General features: G+C 40.9%; 1 protein-coding gene across 1 annotated transcript in view; it reads right to left on the bottom strand.

Annotated features, from left to right (window-relative positions):
* Nucleotides 1-18,374, bottom strand: part of PAPPA2 (pappalysin 2) — a 628,099-nt gene that overhangs the window by 73,026 nt on the left and 536,699 nt on the right. Inside the window, exons 22-24 of the mRNA XM_055255382.2 lie at nt 11,908-12,079; nt 7,951-8,128; nt 6,555-6,768 (exon numbers count right to left, since the gene is read on the bottom strand). Coding sequence (XP_055111357.2) covers nt 6,555-6,768; nt 7,951-8,128; nt 11,908-12,079 — 564 coding nt within the window. The remainder of the gene's footprint in view (nt 1-6,554; nt 6,769-7,950; nt 8,129-11,907; nt 12,080-18,374) is intronic.

Genomic DNA, 18,374 nt, shown 5'->3' with positions numbered 1-18,374 from the left:
CATTTATTCCTTACAAAAACCTGTAAGTACACCTATTATTTCTATCCTGTAAATTAGAATAGTGATATTCAGTACAGATCAGTAACTTGCTCAAGGTCAAAAAGCTAATAAATAGTGGAGCTGAGATTCAGATTTAGATCTCAATAATGCCAGAGCCTGTATAATTAACCAGTAAATGAGGAGATAAATCTTGGACTAAGAAAACCCTTCTTAGCCATTTGACTAAATTACCTTCTTTAGAAGTTTTAGGGATGTGTTTAATTCTAAAACTTAATTCTAGAAACTCTAAAACAGTTTTCCCAATATTCTGTCTTCAAGGGAGAACTAGACCCAGTCTCCTTGGATGTGAATGGAAAACAATGGACCAAAACCCATCAAGAAGGAGAGAAAAAAACCTTGGCTGTTCATGCGGACCGAAGGTTCTCCAAGTATTACTCTAACAGTGCCCTAAATACTGTCTACTAAGTCCATGTCTGGGCAGCATTTGTGTTTTAATATATCACTGCTTTTTTTCTGATGGTAATAAATTGTTATGTATCTACCACTTCTCGCAATGATGTTTTACCAAAGTGTTGGCTCTTCTCATTGGTTCTGTTGAGATAGAAAATAAAATAGAAACATTTGGAGCTAGAAATCACTCAATTATTTCCCTTTATTTTACAAATGCAGGAAAGGGCTGAGAGAAATGCAGTGATTTGCTGAAACCAAAAGCCTTTTTAGCCAATAGCACAGTTTTTGGAGTCAGAATGATTTTCATCCTAATTTTACCATTTATTGGCTGAGTGATCACGGGCAGGCTACTTAACCACACTGAGTCTCAGTTTCCTTATCTATAATAGGGGATAATAATAATATACTAAAATATTATAATTACTATATCAAATTGTATACTATTATATAATAATATATTTTACTATACTATTATTTTGTTAAGGATAAAATGTATTACTGTTATGAGAAATTATGGGGTATTGTGTACAAAATACTTAGCATATATAGCACATAGTGACAAATCATCATCACCGTAGTCATCCTCAATACCCAACAGAACAGAGCCCAGCCTTTAAGCTTTTTAACACTCTGCCACACCAGTCTTTCTATGTGTGTGGAAATGGGTCAAATACACACGCCCAGCTCCAGCCCATCTCAGGCTCTCCCCCAATTTAGGTCAGACAAGGCTCCACTAAAGGCATTCACCAACCAAACATTTGTTAAACAATAAATAGTCACAATATGAGGCCTATTAATTTCAGCCTTGACCTTCATTTGTGTTTATAGAACTTAAACAGATTTACGTACTTTGGAAAAGTTGATGCTGTGGGCAACCCTCAGAAAGGATGGATGTTTACAATTACCCACAAGAAGAGCTGACACTATAGCACCCCACAGATGCCATCTTGACAAGTGACTTATAGAAACAGAGATTGTCTAACTAAAGTTGGAAGGTTTGAATCATTTAGAAGTTAAATTAATTATGGGCTCTAATGACGTTAACCTAACCTTCACACATAAAGATAACACATAATGAGAAAAAGGCAACCATGGAAGTGAAGGATAAGGGGGAATATAATATGGTCTTATTGATAAAATATAAGTCAAACACACTTACTTTAGCTTCTCAGGAAATCAGGTTAATGAAACAGCAAAGGAGTGATTAATGATGATGTGTATGTGGAAGTAAATTGCATGGGAGAAAAAAGAAAGGGTCTTAAAGGAGAGTTTGTGCCTATTATACAATGTGAGGAGGAAAGAACTCCTGAAACTACATATACTTTACAACCTCCTTGGAGTTACAATTCTGCTTACTTTTCTCTATTATCCTCAAAAATAAAAAAGTCTCAAAGAGACGTGTTAAAATCTACCATGCAAAAGTGTTGCTACAAAAATTTTAAAAAGAGAAAAATCTTATTCTGGATCTTTCAGGAAAGTCAAAATTTCATAACCGATGTTAATCTAACAGGAACAAAAGTTTGACTAGACCAGTGCTTCTTGACATTGGCTGTACATGGCAGCGACTTGGGGAGCTTTGGAAAATACTGATGTCTGCGCCCCACCTCCAGAGATTCTGATGTAATTGGTTTAGGGTGTGACCTGGACTTTAGAATTTTTTAAATCTCCCTGGGTGATTCTCATGAGCAGCCAAGTATGAGAAGCATTGTTCTGGTGAGCCTGTTGAGAGGTTATCCTTTTTCTGTTACCATTAACTTGCATAGAGTGGTACTAATCAGGCATAAATGTCTGTTGAATAAATAAAATTGAAACTGTCTTTGAAGAATGACCTTTCCTTCTGTGTTGTTGAGATAATTGCTAGAAAAACATATTACATATATATGTTTAAAGTTCTCATTCACTCTAAAGCATTTGAAACAGGGATCTCTACCACTGCATAAGAAAAACCTCTCTTTTCCTTCAGTATTTTTAGCATCAACTTTAACATCAAAATTCTATCATAAGTTTGCTTATAAATGCAATGCTTTTACCCATTTAGAAAGTATTGAATACCTACCAGTAAATAACTGGTCACTGGGCACATGATGCTAAGCAAAATATTCATGGTCTATTCGTGAATATAGATGAGTAACCAGATCATTTGTAATCAGTGAGATAAGTGATATCATCAGAGAAGTTTGGTGTACAATGGCAGCCTATGAGAGGAGCCCTACAGTCTGGGGAGACCTGGTAGACTTCCTGGACAACATCACACCTGCACTAAAAATAAGAGAGTAGGAGTTAGTCAAGCAAAAGGTCACTGTCAGGGAGAGCTCTGGGAAGAAGGAATTCCATGTCTGAAGGCCTTGACTGCCATGGCTTCCATGAAGATATAAAAGAAGTCCAGTAGTATTAGAGCCTATGCTAAGAAGGTTGCGTAAGAGCCGAAGGGTCTGCCAGGGAAGATAGTGAGCAATGAGGCTGGAGGAGTAAGCAAGGCCCTGCTAGATTGTGCAGACACTGAAACTGTCTTAATATTCAACTTTTCCCCTTAAATAAAGTGGCAGGTAGGCTAGTCATTCATTTTCATGTGGGGAAATAACATAATTGGATTTGGGTTTTTTGAAGGCCATTTTTGCTGCAAAGTGGTGAATATGTTGAAGGGAAAAAGACTGGAGACAGAAAGATGAGTTCAGAGGTGAAAAATGTTAATAGTCTATTACAGAGACTTGGCAGCAGGGATGGAGAGAAACGAGCATATCTGAGTCAGTAAGATAATGACACTCAGAGTTGATAACTGATTTGAGAAAAGGTAAAGGGTGCTGAAGAGTCTCAGGTGATGTGCAGGCACCCAGTTCAACCAGCTTCATGGAACACAGAAAGATATGCATATTTGAAAGGAATTATAATAGGCTCTGTTTTGCATACTTAAGAGTTTGAGATGTAGACACGATATCCAAGCGGCAATATCCATAGGCAGTTGGTCTTATGGGCCTTATGGCCCTTAAGGGAAGATACTATAGTGGCAGGTATGAATTTAGGAATCATCAGCAGGCAGATGGTAACTGAGGCTACAGGGTGAATGAGCATCATGCCTGACAAGTTGGAAAAGAGAACTCAAAGAAACATCAACTTCAAAGAAATGGGCAGAGGAAAAAAAGCTAGAAAAGGAAATCAAGGGTGGACAGACAGGAAGAAGGAACATCAACCAGGGAGCAAGATGGAAGAGAATCAAGGAAGAAGAGTTTCAAGAAGGAAGGTGTGGCCAACAACGCTATAACAAAGATCCTGACTCCATTTTTGAGGTTGGACAGCCCAGGTCTTATTTATGTATCTGTCTTTATTCCTAACCCAGAGACTGGCATAGAGCATGCAGGGGATGAATATGCCATCGGTGCCATTCCTGGGTAGAATGAGACAAAGCTGGAACAGGGATATCAAAGGAAGTCAAATCCAGCACTTATCATTCTTTTGTCTTGAAACAATGGACTTGAGAAGAAGCAGGAAGGGAATGTATTTGGCTGATATTTTAGTAATTGTTTCCTTCCTTTAAAAAAAGATGAACAAAAAGTAATATAGCATATGTATTGAAAATACATAGCATATGTATTGAACTTCAAAGTTTGTAAAATGCTTTCATGACATTAACTGACATTCAGCCTCAAAACAACATTGTTGGATAGAAATAGTTACTACTTCCCATATTATAGATGCAAAAACTGAGACACATGGATGTTGAGTATTTTGCTCAGGGTCATGCCAAGCAAGTTGCAAATATACCACAATTTTTGTTTGTTTGTTTGTTTTACTACACTGTACAGTAGCATAAAATTAGCATGTGCCCATTCTCTCTGGATTGATTTCCCTTCTGCTTTTCTCAATTTCCTCTCTTTGTGCTTGCATATCCTAGAAAGAAGTTGAGGGCCTCATTTGAACAATGCTGGGCTTTTTCCACATGCAAGGAACCAGGCTGACATAGTTCACTGAGAAAACATGAGCAGCAAGTGGCAGTGATTTATGCCAGACTTGCAAACTTCTGATTACCAATCCGCCACCTGCTATGTAAACAGGCGTAAACTAAGATTTAATCAGCTTACATAACGCGGTAAATGATTTAATCTTTCCTCAGAATGGTGCTTGTGAATGTCTATGTTTAAGCCCAAACTGATGCTGACATTGTGATGCAGGCATCCACTTTCTCAGTCAGAAAAGCTGTGCCCACAAATGCCCCTCAAACCCAGAACTCCACCCAGAGTTCTGGGTGGAGGCCTCATTTTTTCCCAACATAAAGCTGAGACATGCCCCAGAAAACTGGTGATGATCTTGCTGTCTTTAATTCCTCCTGGTCCTGAGACATTTCTCCGGCCCCCTGGTCATTTATTCTTCATGGCACTATTCTGCAGATATCTGAGGTGGCTGCTGGTGTGTAAAAAAAGAGGCAAGACTAGCGAGAAAAAAAGCAAGAAAACAGCAGCCTTCAGGGTAATTGTAGTAACATTTTTACTTGAAGATGACCTGGGTACTCACTGCCTATCAATGCATGCCTATGCAAATTGCCTCTAGATGCTATGAAAATCACATGCAAATGTGCTCTTGGTTGTCAAAAACTGTTTACTACACCTGCTAGAGCCCACTGAACCAGGGAGTGTTGACTCCTATGAGTTTTTCATCAGTATTGTTTATGTTCTAATCAGCCTGGCCCTTCCCTCTGGTGGAAAGGGCAGGGTATGGGCTTGGTCTTCCCCTCCCACATATGAGCCTGGGCCTTTTCTAAAGTGGAAGGCCCTGGGAGAGGCCATTGCTCTAATGGCCAAATGTTAACATGGTTGAGAGATCAACTAGAGAAAGGGTAAATGTGAGTCAGATAGTTTCCTGATTTTTTTTTTTCTGTCCCTTTAGACCATCCTAGCTTACAAGCAAAGATTGTATACCCTGGCACCACTGGTAATACCATGGCTAGGATTTTGTTAGTTCAAAAACAAAATCTTGGAAGAATACATATCAACAGGCTTTGAACTAAGTGTCAGGTAAGAAACAGATTTGGTTTTCTCCTTTAGCTACATAATTTATGGTAGAGAAAGAATAGCTACTATTTCCTAAATGCAGTGAGTTTCTTTTCCTGAAAGCTTTTTGTTCACTCAGAAAGTTTCTTTTCCTGAAAGCTTTTTGTTCACTTGGAAAAAGTTTCTTTTTCTGAAACCATTTATTGAGTAATTGGCACAAGCCAGGCACTGGGCTGGATATTGAGTTAAACTTGAGTTGGATACTGAGTTGAAGGTTGAATTATCCTTCAACTCAACACAGATGCAAGCATTATTCTAAACTTAAAAGGATAAGAAGGAGACCTAGAAGGAAGGAAGGAGACCAAGACCCAAAGAGTTAAGTAACTTGCCTGAGGTTACTCAGCTCATAAAGGGGAGATGAGGATTTGAACCCCAAGATGACTCTCTTGGAAGCCTTTCCTCTTAAATTACATTATAAAGCTTTTGTTCTTTCAGATCCCCCACGACATTGGAAGAAAAGTGTTTCTCGCCATGGGTCCAGGAGTGCACATATGTAAAATTCAGGAAGGAGAAAGGAGAAAGATATAATAACAATATTAATAGCCAAAATGAGTTGAGTTTTATATTTTTAAAATAAATTTACTGAATTTTATGTTTTATCCATATAATTCATTTAGTTTCTACATCAGCTCTAACTGGTGGATATTTTTTATCATCATCCCCTTTTTACAGAAAGAAAATTGAGGCAGAGAAAGGAACCTTCCCAATATCCACAGCTCATAAATGTCTGCACTGGGGACCAGGCCAGGCCTGCAATTGTAAACTGGACTGACAAGTATATGCCAGCACAGAGTTGGATTCAGGTGACACATATAACACTTGGGACGCTGCTAACTCTTACTTTCAAGGAAAGCGATCATTAGGGCAGAAATTATTTTAAAAAGTACCCAAATGAGACTGTGGGATCTTCTATGGGAGAGAATATATTTACAGAAAGCACAGCAGGTCGCCTGCCTGTCATGACTGGAGAATATAGCCCTGCAGGTAAAGAGAGATTATACAGAAAAACATAACAAGCAGCGAGGTAGGTAGAACTCCAAAGACCAGGAACATTCAACTTACTTCCTGACTTTACCCTCCGCACTTTCTGCCACATAGTACCCTGGTTTGCATTCATATTTGCAGATGGTGCCCACGTCGTGGTTGTCCTGGAGGCAGTGAGGCAGGAGCAAGTTGGCATTCAGAATAATAGGGGGAGCATCACACTCCAACTTGCAGTAGACTTCAGGGAGAGACCAGAGACCATCTTCAAGACATATCAGCCATGGGCTCAGTCCTGACTCCAGGAAAGACAAGCACAAGCTGCTCAGAACAGAGAGCCCAGAAAGATAATCATAGCAGACGAAATAAAAACGTCTCAACTTACTGGTGTCTTTCAAACGTCACATTATTCTTTCTTGAGTAGCATCTCAAAAATCCCATGTCAAATGTTTGTCCTACATCTTTTTACTTACAGAGCATCCAGTGTGATGCTCTTAGAGAAAACAGAGGTCAGATAAATCTTTCTTGACCCAAACGAAAGAAGGGCTACCAACTAAATCATTACTTCTTTTCCTAACTACAAATAATAAAAATATAGCAGTGACGTTATAATGGAAAGCATTAAAATAATAATAGATGACACTTTTATAGTGCTTATTATATGGCAGGCACTGTTCTAAGCATTTTACACGTATTAACTTGTGTAAACTTCAAACCTCAAACAACCCTATGAAATAGATCCTATTATTATCCCCTATTATGCAGATGAGGAAATTGGGGATCGGTAACTTGCCCGAACTAGTAAGTGGCAGAATCAGGGTTTGAACAGAGGCAGTTTGGATGCAGAGTTCTGTATTTAAACACTACACCATATGCCTTAGTACAAGTCATGCTTTCTCCAAATGCAATCCATGGACTACTCACCATAACATCATTATCTCACCCCAGACTCACTAAGCAAGAATCTGTTGGAGAAAGGTTCAGGAATCTGCAATTATAGCAAGCCTCCTGAGTCATTGTTAGGCACACCAAAGTCTGAGAAGCCATCAGCTAGGGCAGGCTCCACTCCATCTTCATCTCTAACCAGCACTAAAGCCAGGGACAAATTCACACATTACTCAAAGGATGGTTGTAAATATTAAATTTTAAAATGTGCATAATAAAGCATATCTTGATTATGAATATTATCAGGACAACCATTCCAGTAGGTTTGCCTCTGTGGTACACACCGTCAAATAAAAATAGAGGAAAGTCTAAGATTCCTTCATTCGTTAGAACCTGAGCCAGTGCATCCTTTCAAGTAGTTGGGGACAACGAGTGGTGTTGCCCTTTGGGACTTTTCTGGAGTTATCAGAAGATGGTGACAAAGTGGAGCAAATGGGAAAGGTGTTGGGATAATGAAAAGAGTCCCAAAGTACTCTCAAGAGCAAGGGACGGAAGAGAACTTGCATACAGTTCCTGGTTGACCAGACAATACCTTGCAGCTTGGCTGGTGGGACACAAGAGATTGAGCAGCGTTTCAGAAAGTTGGTTCCCTCTGAGCAGGAGAAGTTTGCATAGTTCACCAAAGACGGGTCAGGAACACCGCAGTCCACGGGAAGGCAGCTCACATTCTGGTCCCAGTGCCCAGAAGAACATGTGAGCAGAATTTCCTTCTAGAAACAGATAAATTGCTTCTGTCAAAGTCACATTAAAAGGCTTATCAGAGTAGTTTCCAGGCTTTAGAAGAGTCTTGGTGATTATCTGTCTAAACATTTAAAAGGGGACAAATTATTTTGCCTTTCTCCCTCTTCAGGCCTCATTGTTTTAATATACATTCTTACAACACTCAGTATGATGCTGATAAAAGAGGCCTGCGAGTGTCAGAGAATCATGACATGCCAAGACTCCTCCAGGCCAGCTCTGTTGTCTGCTTTCCAGTTGCTCCTCCAGACCTGTTCTCTACCCTTCTCCACTCTGCTCTGGGCCAGGGAAACTGACTCCAGTGATGCCTCTGACTTGTACTTGCATTCAGATCCAGGACACAGTGTCAGGAGCCTGGAGAGGAAGAGCAGAAGAGGGAGGACAGGGTGCTGATTCTCTCTACTCTCTCCCAAGGGTCGCTGCAGATTGGCTGCATCTTCTGGAAGCCTGCTCTACACAGTTTCTGCTCCTTTTTCCTGTGATTCTGCTCTCCTAAGGTAAACCTTTCAGGCCTAGGGGTGATGACTGAGCCCTTTCACCTGGGATACTGCACCATCTCCTTGTGATTTTCCTGTATCCTGCCTGCACATTTATGAGTGGTCTCTTGATTAAATTCTCTCAAATTGCCCACTTTTGAGTATGTCATCTGTCTTCTGCTGGCACTCTTATTAATAAGCCAACTGATAATGCTACTGAAAATAATTACCTCCACTGAGAATGGTGCTGAGAGTTAATGTATACAAGTCATCTTCCAAACCTTGTGGTTACATGTGAGAGATTCTAGCCATTTCCTACGGCCTGTCATTTCAGTAGGGCAGCCCTAGAGCACACCGCTACTAATTCAATGAAGAGATATTTATTGAGCACCTAAAAGGGCCAGGTCCTGTCCTAAACAAAATACCCTCCGGGAACTAAAAATCGACCAGGCAAGCAAATCACATGTTGAAACAACAGTTCAAAAACATGTGAAGGAGGAAGAATAGAAAGGAGAAAAGCAGGGAGGAAGGCAGAAAAGAAAGTAAAGAAGGAAATGTTAGAGCTACATTTTTGTTTCTTATATCCTATCCCCTTCTGTAATGGTTGGAAAGAATGCCATATAAAGACTGAAAACCATAAAACGGAAGTAGAAAACTGGGATCAAGAAGAAAGAAAACACAAATATGCAACAATAAAGCCATACTGTATAATGCATGCTCTTGTGTGATGGTACAACAGGAGCTGGAGGAGGAACTGCCATCCTCGGCTAGGGAGGAAAGCATGTAGGAGAAGTTCCACAGAATAGGTAATACAGGATTGGCCTTTGAAAAATGATCAGGACTTCCCAGCAGTACAGGGGGAGGTGGGAGAAGAAGGTGTCTAGGGTGGGGGGAATGTAACAAGCCAGGACCTGGAGACCTAGAAGCTTATGTCTTGTTTGAAAAGCGTGCAGCCAACATTCTAGCTACTGGATTATCAAAGGTCAAAGATAGAAAGGGGAGTTCCTATGGCTGAGCCAGCCATCCTGCCAGGAAATCACAGTGGCACCAAAGCCACAGGTAAAATGACTGCTGAAGGCACCTGTCACCCCTGACACCAACTCCTGGCTAGCTGCTCCTTCCCGCTTCCCAGTGTTTCTCCGTTGCTTGCCAGAAGGACCCAATTCAAAGCTAGACACATTTTTCTGTTTAGTTTCGGTTCTTGTGTCAACAAAAAGCAAATATCCCCACTGTCTTGTGATCACGACCAGGGATTCTATAATTTTCTTCATGGGGCCAGCCTGAGGTGACAACACGTTTGGTCAGCTGGAGAGCGCTGTTGCTGACTGTGCCATGTGGTTGGCAAAGGGTGAGCTCCCACCCTTCTCCCAGCCCAGATGATGCCCCTCACATGCTTAACACAGCCTGCAAGTCTGGCTCTAACCACAACGAGCCACTATCACTTAAAGAATGCCTCTCAAGGCCGGGGGCAGTGGCTCACACCTGTAATCCCAGCACTTGGGGAGGGCAAGGCGGGCGGATCATGAGGTCAGCAGATGGAGACCATTCTGGCTAACATGGTGAAACCCCGTCTCTACTAAAAATACAAAAATTAGCTGGGTGTGGTGGCATGCACCTGTAGTCCCAGCTACTCAGGAGGCTGAGGCAGGAGAATCGCTTGAACCCGGGAGGTGGAGGTTAGGAGGTTGCAGTGAGCTGAGATCGTGCCACTGCACTCCAGCCTGGACGACAGAGCGAGACTCTGTCTCAAAAAAACAGAATGCCTCTCAAAATCTGCATCTATTGCCTGGTGCTTCTCCTGTCTCTGTTAGGTACTGTCCATTTTGTTTTGAATTTGCGTCTAATTTTAATGCATTACACATGTTGTCTTTTCTTCTCTCCCCTTCTTCACCTATCACATGAGTGGATTCAGTCCCTGCATTTTTTTCCATTGTTTTTATTTCTTTTCTGGAGTGGACATTCCTTTGCCTGAGTTGAGATGGGTAAAGAACAGGTAATAAGGGCTCTGCCTTCCTGACTAAAGCTTCACAGACCAAGAAGTTGGTGCCTCAAGGTATATTAAAGCTGTTTCCCTCTAGGCAGAACCTAAGCCAGCTGAAGCCAAAATGTATACCTTTAAATCCTGACATCTCTAAGCAAGTGAAATTCTCCCACAGGTTCCCAACCTGTTAAGCAATCAATTGGTACAAAATTAAAAAAAAATCGACTCTTGCAAATCACTGATGTCGAGCTAACAGTTGTGTGTCCACTCTTTCCTTATGAGACTGCATCTTTCTGTTTTTTTCCTCGAGAACCATCATCTCTTTCCTGGAGCATCCTTTTTCTATCTTATAATATGGTCATGTTTTCTAATGGCTGATTTTATGTTTAAAATTTCTCTGTAGGGAATTGAAGACTCTCTAAAGGAAAGATGGAAAACAGAATTCTTAGTTGAGAATACATGATCATGCTCATAATACTGACAACTTAACAGTTAGAGTGCTATGTACCTATCATTTTGCTAAAAGCATTTAAATTATTTCCAGCCATCATAATAACTCAATCAGATAAGTACTCTGTTCCAATCATTTTAAAAATGTGAAAACAAGCTTGAAGAGATTAATTTCTTTTATTTATTTTTTAATCCAAAGTTACACATCTTCTATACAGTGGAGCCAAAATTTAATTCCAATCTGTCTCCTGAGTCATCCTGTTAATCTACATATTCTACTACCTCCAAACCATCTTGAAATTCTGAAAATGGTGCTGTAGAAATTTGAAATGGGGCTTGTAGAAATTTGGAAAATTTGGCCAGAGTTAGAATCATGACAGAATCTCTGCCTCAGTAACAGCTTTAACGCTTCTGGGGAGAAAATCGGGTTCTATTTCTTCAGTCTTTTTGTTGGAGGGTTGTTGTGGGGTGGACACTGTGAACCACAGACATGCTGATTACAACCAGTCTTTCCTGAAAATTACAGACAAGTCTGAACTTTGGCATTCTCATTTTAAAGGCAAAAGGAGGGAAAATAATTTCTGACAGAAAGACAAACAAGGGAGAAGAACAGAATAAGCATTCCCATTTACTGCCCACCAACCCACCTAATCAGCACTGTACATGCTTTTATATACCTTGCATTTCTATTAAGCCATCCTTCTCTCTGCTTGTTAGAGCCCCCATGTTTTCCTTTCAAATGGCTTAAAAACATCTGCTCTTTCCCTGTGGAGCCAGAGAGAAGAGTGTGAATACCTCCCCTTCCCAGGAACTTGGTCCTGGTGATCATGATCTTTCAACTCACCTGCATAGGCCTGATGTACTGCCCACTGCTGGCCTGAAGGGCAAATCCCCTTTGACAAGTGATAGCACACTTCATGAGACCTGGGCCTATAGAGGTACAGTTCACCACATCAGCGTGATCAAGCAGCAATGACGGACAGCTGTCCTGCTTCCCACAGGGCCGATGGAAACAGCTGGGATGAGAGAAATAGAAGCATCTTAGGACTGGTTGAGAACCAGTAAGGAGCAGCAATGACTTTGAGCTCCATCTGGGAGGGCTCCTAAACCAGAGAGAACAATTTTCTCCAAAACTGATATTTAACTCATCACCTTTTTTCTCTACTACCCAACACCATGCAGCATAATAGACATAAAAACTAACAGCTAACAAGTAACAGTTAGCTGACTTTCTACGGCTCTTTCTTCCAGGAGGATCAAATGGTGATGAAATGAGGTGGAGAACAGATTCCAAGAGTTCTGCGTGGCTCAGAAATGAACAGATCATGGGATGACACTCAAAATATTTAACAACCGGTACTGCTGGGTCCCAAGCAATTAGAACAAATCCAGGACAAAGCTCAGGAGTGAATCCTGGAGGCCCCTAGTTATGTCAGGCATCAATCTTTCAAATGTTTGATCACAAGGTGACACAGAAGGCCATGTCTGAAGGCCTAGGTTTCTGAGATGACAGAAAGGCAACACCAATTAACTGATTGGTATGGAAATATTTTCACAACTGCTAAAGCCATAGCAGTACATACCACTGAATATTAGCACAGACTGAGCAGAAATTGAACCAATTACTGGAAGAGGAAACTCACACATCTTGAATCCATGTCCCATGCCTAACTTATGCTAGATGCTTCCACAGACATCCTCTCAGCAGAGAACTGCTGCTTGGATTGCCAGGGCCAATCTAGACTCACCCTGGATCATAACAGCAGCAAGACTACACTGGAGCAGGTGGCGCACGGTGGCTCACGCCTGTAATCCCAGCACTTTGGGAGGCCAAGGTGGGCGGATCACGAGGTCAGGAGATCGAGACTGTCTTGGCTAACACGGTGAAAACACATCTCTACTAAAAACACAAAAAATTAGCTGGGCGTGGTTGCAGGTGCCTGTAGTCCCAGCTACTCAGGAGGCTGAGGCAGGAGAATGGCGTGAACCCAGGAGGTGGAGCTTGCAGTGAGCTGAGATCCCGCCACTGCACTGTACTCCAGCCTGAGCGACAGAGCAAGACCCCTTCTCAAAAAAAAAAAAAAAGAAAAAAAAAAAAAGAAAAAAGAATACACTCGAGCAAAATGAGTGTCACTCTCGTGCCATGGCAGAACCATAGAGGTTAATAATTAGGGCATTAGCCTCAGGCTCTCTGGAATTGAATCCTGGACCCATCATTTACCACCTGTACGATCTGGATTGAGTTATTCATTCCCAAGTGTTTCAGCTCCTTCCCCTATAAGATGGGGATAATTACGGCAACCTCACAGAGTTGTTATTCCTCTACTGCGTGAAGCACTGCAAAAGGCCTCAGTGGTCTGTTTGCTGTTTGTCACCCCACTTTTTTGTTCTCCCATTTCTGTACCTTTGCTCAATTTGTTGAGATTTCCAAAAGGCCTTCTGCTATGGTTTGGATATAGTTTGTCCCCAAAAAACTCATGTTGAAATTTGATTCCCAATGTGGCAGTATTGGTAGGTGGGGCCTAGTGGAAGGTGTTTGGGTCATGAGGGTAGATCCCTCATGAATGGCTTAGTGCTGTTCTTGTGGTAGTGACTGAATTAATTCTCACTGGAATAGGTTAGTTCCCATGAGAGTGGCTTGTTATAAAGTCAGGGTGCCTCTCAAGTTTTGCACCTTTGCATGTGTTTGCTTCTGCCATGTATGACACAGCAAGAAAGCCGAGCATATGCCAGCATCATGCTTCTTGCACTTCCCAGACTACAGAACCATGAGCTAAGTGAATCTCTTTTCTTTATAAATTACCCAGTATCAGGCATTCGGTTATAGCAACACGAATTGAGCTAAGACACTCTCCTTCTCAAAGAAGTCCCTTCAGATGCCCTCTTCCTTTGAACTTCCCAGTGAAATTTAAAAAATAACTCCCTTCTAGAATTTCTTTTGCTTTATCTTCTGTTATGTATGCATTTTCTCATTCTTTAATCAGTGAATTAACTTAGTTATCCTTTTATTCACAAGGTAATTAGTATCTGAGTGTCTCTTAAATGCTCAATGTTCCAACTAGATTATGGACATTTTGAAGAAGAAAACTGACTCTTACCCACTTTATATTCAACACATGACTTGCTGTAGTTGACACAATAAAAATTTGCTGAATTAAGATTGTTCATGTTATAGACAGCAAAGTCAGTCCATAGCTATCAAAGTGAGAAATTTGTTAAATTTTATAATGACAAATGGGGATCTGAAATATGAAAATATCATTAAACACTGATTCGACTATCTTGCTCCACTCATTCATTAATAAGCATTTACTGAGCACTTACTGTTGGGAAGGCCTCGATCTGAGTACCAGTGGTATAAGAACCATGCTCTTAGGAAATACATAGTCTAGTATAGAAGACTAGCACGATATTTTCTTGCTGTTGATGTTGTTGCCCTTGGTGCTAATTATTAGCCCAAAGATATGACTACTATGAATCTTGTCATCAGTAGTGTGCTCTGTTTGTCCCTGAATTGTGTTAGTGGTCAACTACTTTATCAAAGATCTGGGCAACAATATAAGAAAGTAGAAAATAAATATCATTGAATATGCACACACTACCTTGAAATAATTGAGACTTGACTTAAAAAGCACTAGCCCCAAAATGGTGAATTCAAACTAAATATGCTATAGTTGCTGACCCTGCTCTTATGCCCTTGGGATTTAAATAATATGTCAGTGATACTCTCATTTCTTTTATCTATGTTTATTATGTACAAGTTGGAAGAATTGGAGGTGATTGGTGTGAAGAAAATATTTTCACAAGTTTAAGCCCTGTTTATTTCCTGCGATGATGAAGTATCCATTATGAGACCTGATGAAGGAAGAAATATATAAGGTGGGGGTTGTTAATGAGTCAGCATGAATTCCCCAAATTCAATGCTGACATGCAATGTAAGAAATAAATTTTTGTCTCCAAATATGTATTTAATCTATCTGATAAGGAAGCTAAAATCTGACCATCCTTTATGAAATGTGATCAAGATGCTTAATTAGTGATTCTAAAGAACTCCTAGTTCTCTAGATGCCACATACCATGGATGTCCCAAACATAATCTCTTCTTCAGCATGCTAAACAGGAAGTACTGAGAAACAGAGAGTCATTAATACTCTGGTCCACATCAGTTTATTGAAAAGAAGTTAGGGTGAAAACAGCAAGTGCTGTTTTTGAATGACTTCGTCCAATTAATCCACGCCATGATTGAGGACAAATACATGTTGAGACAAGACACAAAACAAATGCTCTGAAAGAGCCTCCCTCCATCAAAATGGGAACTACTATTGTTACGACTGCCAGTGTGAGAAGTCCATCCAGCAGGAGAAGCAAGGGAGGAAGAATGAGACAGGGGAGAATATGAGAGGGAAAAGTGGCATGAAATAAGACCAACACATGAAAAAAAAAGGACCAAACCCAGACCTGTTTATGAAGTGAGAAATGGTTTTAGGGCAGCTGCTGCAAATTCTTTCACTAGCTTATATTTCCATTTGCTTCCTTTTTAAGGAATTTGTTTTATGAGGACAGAGTTTGTCAGGTCGTTAGCTTCTGATGGCATCTGGTACCAAATGTAGACTTCTCTCCCTTGCACCCCAACCCCAAAACCCCTTTTGTGTTTCTCTTCCACTACAAACACTACTTCTCTGAGTGAGGTTGTTGTGTTCTCCATTATCCCACCCTCCTGGTACATTCTCCTTTCTATCTAATACTACATAAGTAGTAAAAGTGATTCATCTTAAAACTTCTCAAAAGCTTTCTTCTTATGATCTTTGGACAAACCTTACTGAAAGTGGCAGAAGTGAAGCCTTACAATGCCCCAGAGAAGTGGGAAGTTAGGTATTTATCTTGGTTTGACATACAAGAAAACTAAAGCTGTTTGGAGACTGGCTGGAGGCCACACAGCGAGTCACAGGAAAATCCTCAGGCTGGATCTCAGAGCCCTCACTTTCAGGGCCAGCCTAGACCACCGGGCCATCTCCCATGGGATGAGGTTGCTTTCCTGTTGCTTTCTTCCCAATTCAGGAGCTAGCAGCAGAGGCCAGAGTGAGCCAAGGAGGTCCTCAGCAGGGTAGGCAAGGGAAAAACATAGCATATCTAATAGTCCAATAGTTTTGAGCAGTTCTCTTTTAAATAACAGTAAATCAAAGTGATGATATTTGTCCAGCTGCCACTGTCTGCACGATGCCCTGCCCAGTGTGCATCCTCTTTTGGCAATACCCTCTCTCTTTCCATCAATGTTTCCAGCTCTTTCCCCACCCCATTACAATGTGTTCTCAGGTAAGAATATGATGTACGCTGTCAGATGTGATTCACAGGTATTTCCATTTTAACAAGAGTCAGTGTTTTAAGCCAAAGGATTGAGTTTTTCACAAGGGAGGTTTAAGTCAGTAGGTCCTTAGAAATCGCACTATGTAGATGGCCACCTACACATAACCCTAGCTTTGCTCTTTGTCTCTCCGCTCTGATAAGCCTCTACTCTCTTTCTGCTGGTCTTCACTTCCAATGCCATTGTGTTACAATGTTTTAAAACATGCCTTTGGCCGGGCACGATGGCTCACACCTGTAATACCAGCACTTTGGGAGGCCCAGGCGGGTGAATCACGAGGTCAGATCAAGATCATCCTGGTTAACATGGTGAAACCCTGTCTCTACTAAAAATACAAAAAATTAGCTAGGCATGGTGGCAGACGCCTGTAGTCCCAGCTACCCGGGAGGCTGAGGCAGGAGAATGGCGTGAACCCAGGAGGCAGAGCTTGCAGTGAGCCGAGATTGTGCCACTGCACTCCAGCCTGGGTGACAGAGCAAGACTCTGTCTCAAAAACAAACAAACAAAAAAACAAAAACAAAAAAACCATGCTTTTGATTGAGGAATTTTTGTTCAAAATGTATGTTAACCCTTGGCTATTGTTCTCTTGTACAGAACCTGCCTGTGGGCACCCAGGCACAATCCTAGCAATGCCCTGCAGTAATGATGTGTGTTTTTCCCTTGCTGGTTGTGTATGTGAATGATAACTGTACTTGGGAAGCCTCTGTTGGCATAATCCCTTAAGAGTGGCCCTCTTATTCCATAAGGCAGGTTTTACCATAGCTGTGAATTAGACTCACTTAGGAAGCTTTTAAAAAATATATACTCATGCTTTATCCCCTGAAAATTTTGATTCCATAGGCCTGCAGTGGGATTCCAGCATTTGATGTTTATAAGTTTCAAAGTGTTGATACTCACTAGGAGTAAAGCTCCACCCCATAAAGATCTAGATATATGTAACCTGAAAGATATGTCAATAAATTCTATAGGCCAAGACTGATTCCAGAAGGAGACATTGGCCCCACTGCTTCATCATTATGTTTTACTATACTAAACTCAAATTATCACAAAGAAGCCACAAGGCAGATCAAAAGCATAAAACATATCCCCTGTTCTGAAGAAACTTTGAATACAGCTGAAGAGAAGAAAACAATTAAATCATGTGTTACTGATTATAAATTCATGGCTATTTCTGAAAAGTTTTATTACTGAATTTGATGTGACTTTAATGAAAATAGAATTTGGAAAGGCAAGAGATGTCCTGGAAAATTTTCTTCAATTCTTTACAGACAGAACAAAGGAAAAATACAAATCTCAAAACATGGATAAAAACACCATTTCCTTTATCACTGTGAACTGAAAAAAATTCAGTGTGTGCAGATCTCTTAAATCCTGACTAACAACTTGAGATAATTCTATACTGAAAGGTGTCAACCTTTATATCTGAAGACAGACTTTGGGGCAGGTTCAGACTTAGGGGCAGGTTCCCAAAGTCTTCCTGCATCTTTCAATGGTTAGTGAGGAACAGGGTAAGGTAGACACCAGAAAAAAGACATCATTCTTTGCAGATAGAGTGGCCAGCCCCATCAACAAACTTTCCATGAACTGTCCCCCAGAGAATGCCAACCAGGCACCTCTTTTAGTTGTCCATTTTTTGAGGCCATCGCAAGGACATTGGCATAGCTTCCAACCCAGGTGCATATTTGGGGAGCTCAGTAGTTCCTAACAAACAGGGATAGTCCTGTTATTCTGCCTACAGCTGCCCTGAAGCTTTGGTTCAAGTTTCCCCTGAGGGTCTGAGCCACCCTGAAAGAACTTCAGAAGGCTATAACAATACTTCAGAGTCGGTCAGAATCAGTACTAAAATCATATTTTCTCCTATGTAAGAATGTGTGAAAGATTAAAAACTCCATTTCCTGATGGTGATGGAGGTGAGGGAGGGTGGGCATTTAACAACCATTTTAGAGGAA

The sequence above is a fragment of the Symphalangus syndactylus genome, chromosome 12 (genome assembly GCF_028878055.3).
Source record: "Symphalangus syndactylus isolate Jambi chromosome 12, NHGRI_mSymSyn1-v2.1_pri, whole genome shotgun sequence".
In the NCBI taxonomy this organism is placed as follows: Eukaryota; Metazoa; Chordata; class Mammalia; order Primates; family Hylobatidae; genus Symphalangus; species Symphalangus syndactylus.
Note: the sequence above shows the minus strand (reverse complement) of the source record. Positions and strands in the feature narration are given on the sequence as shown.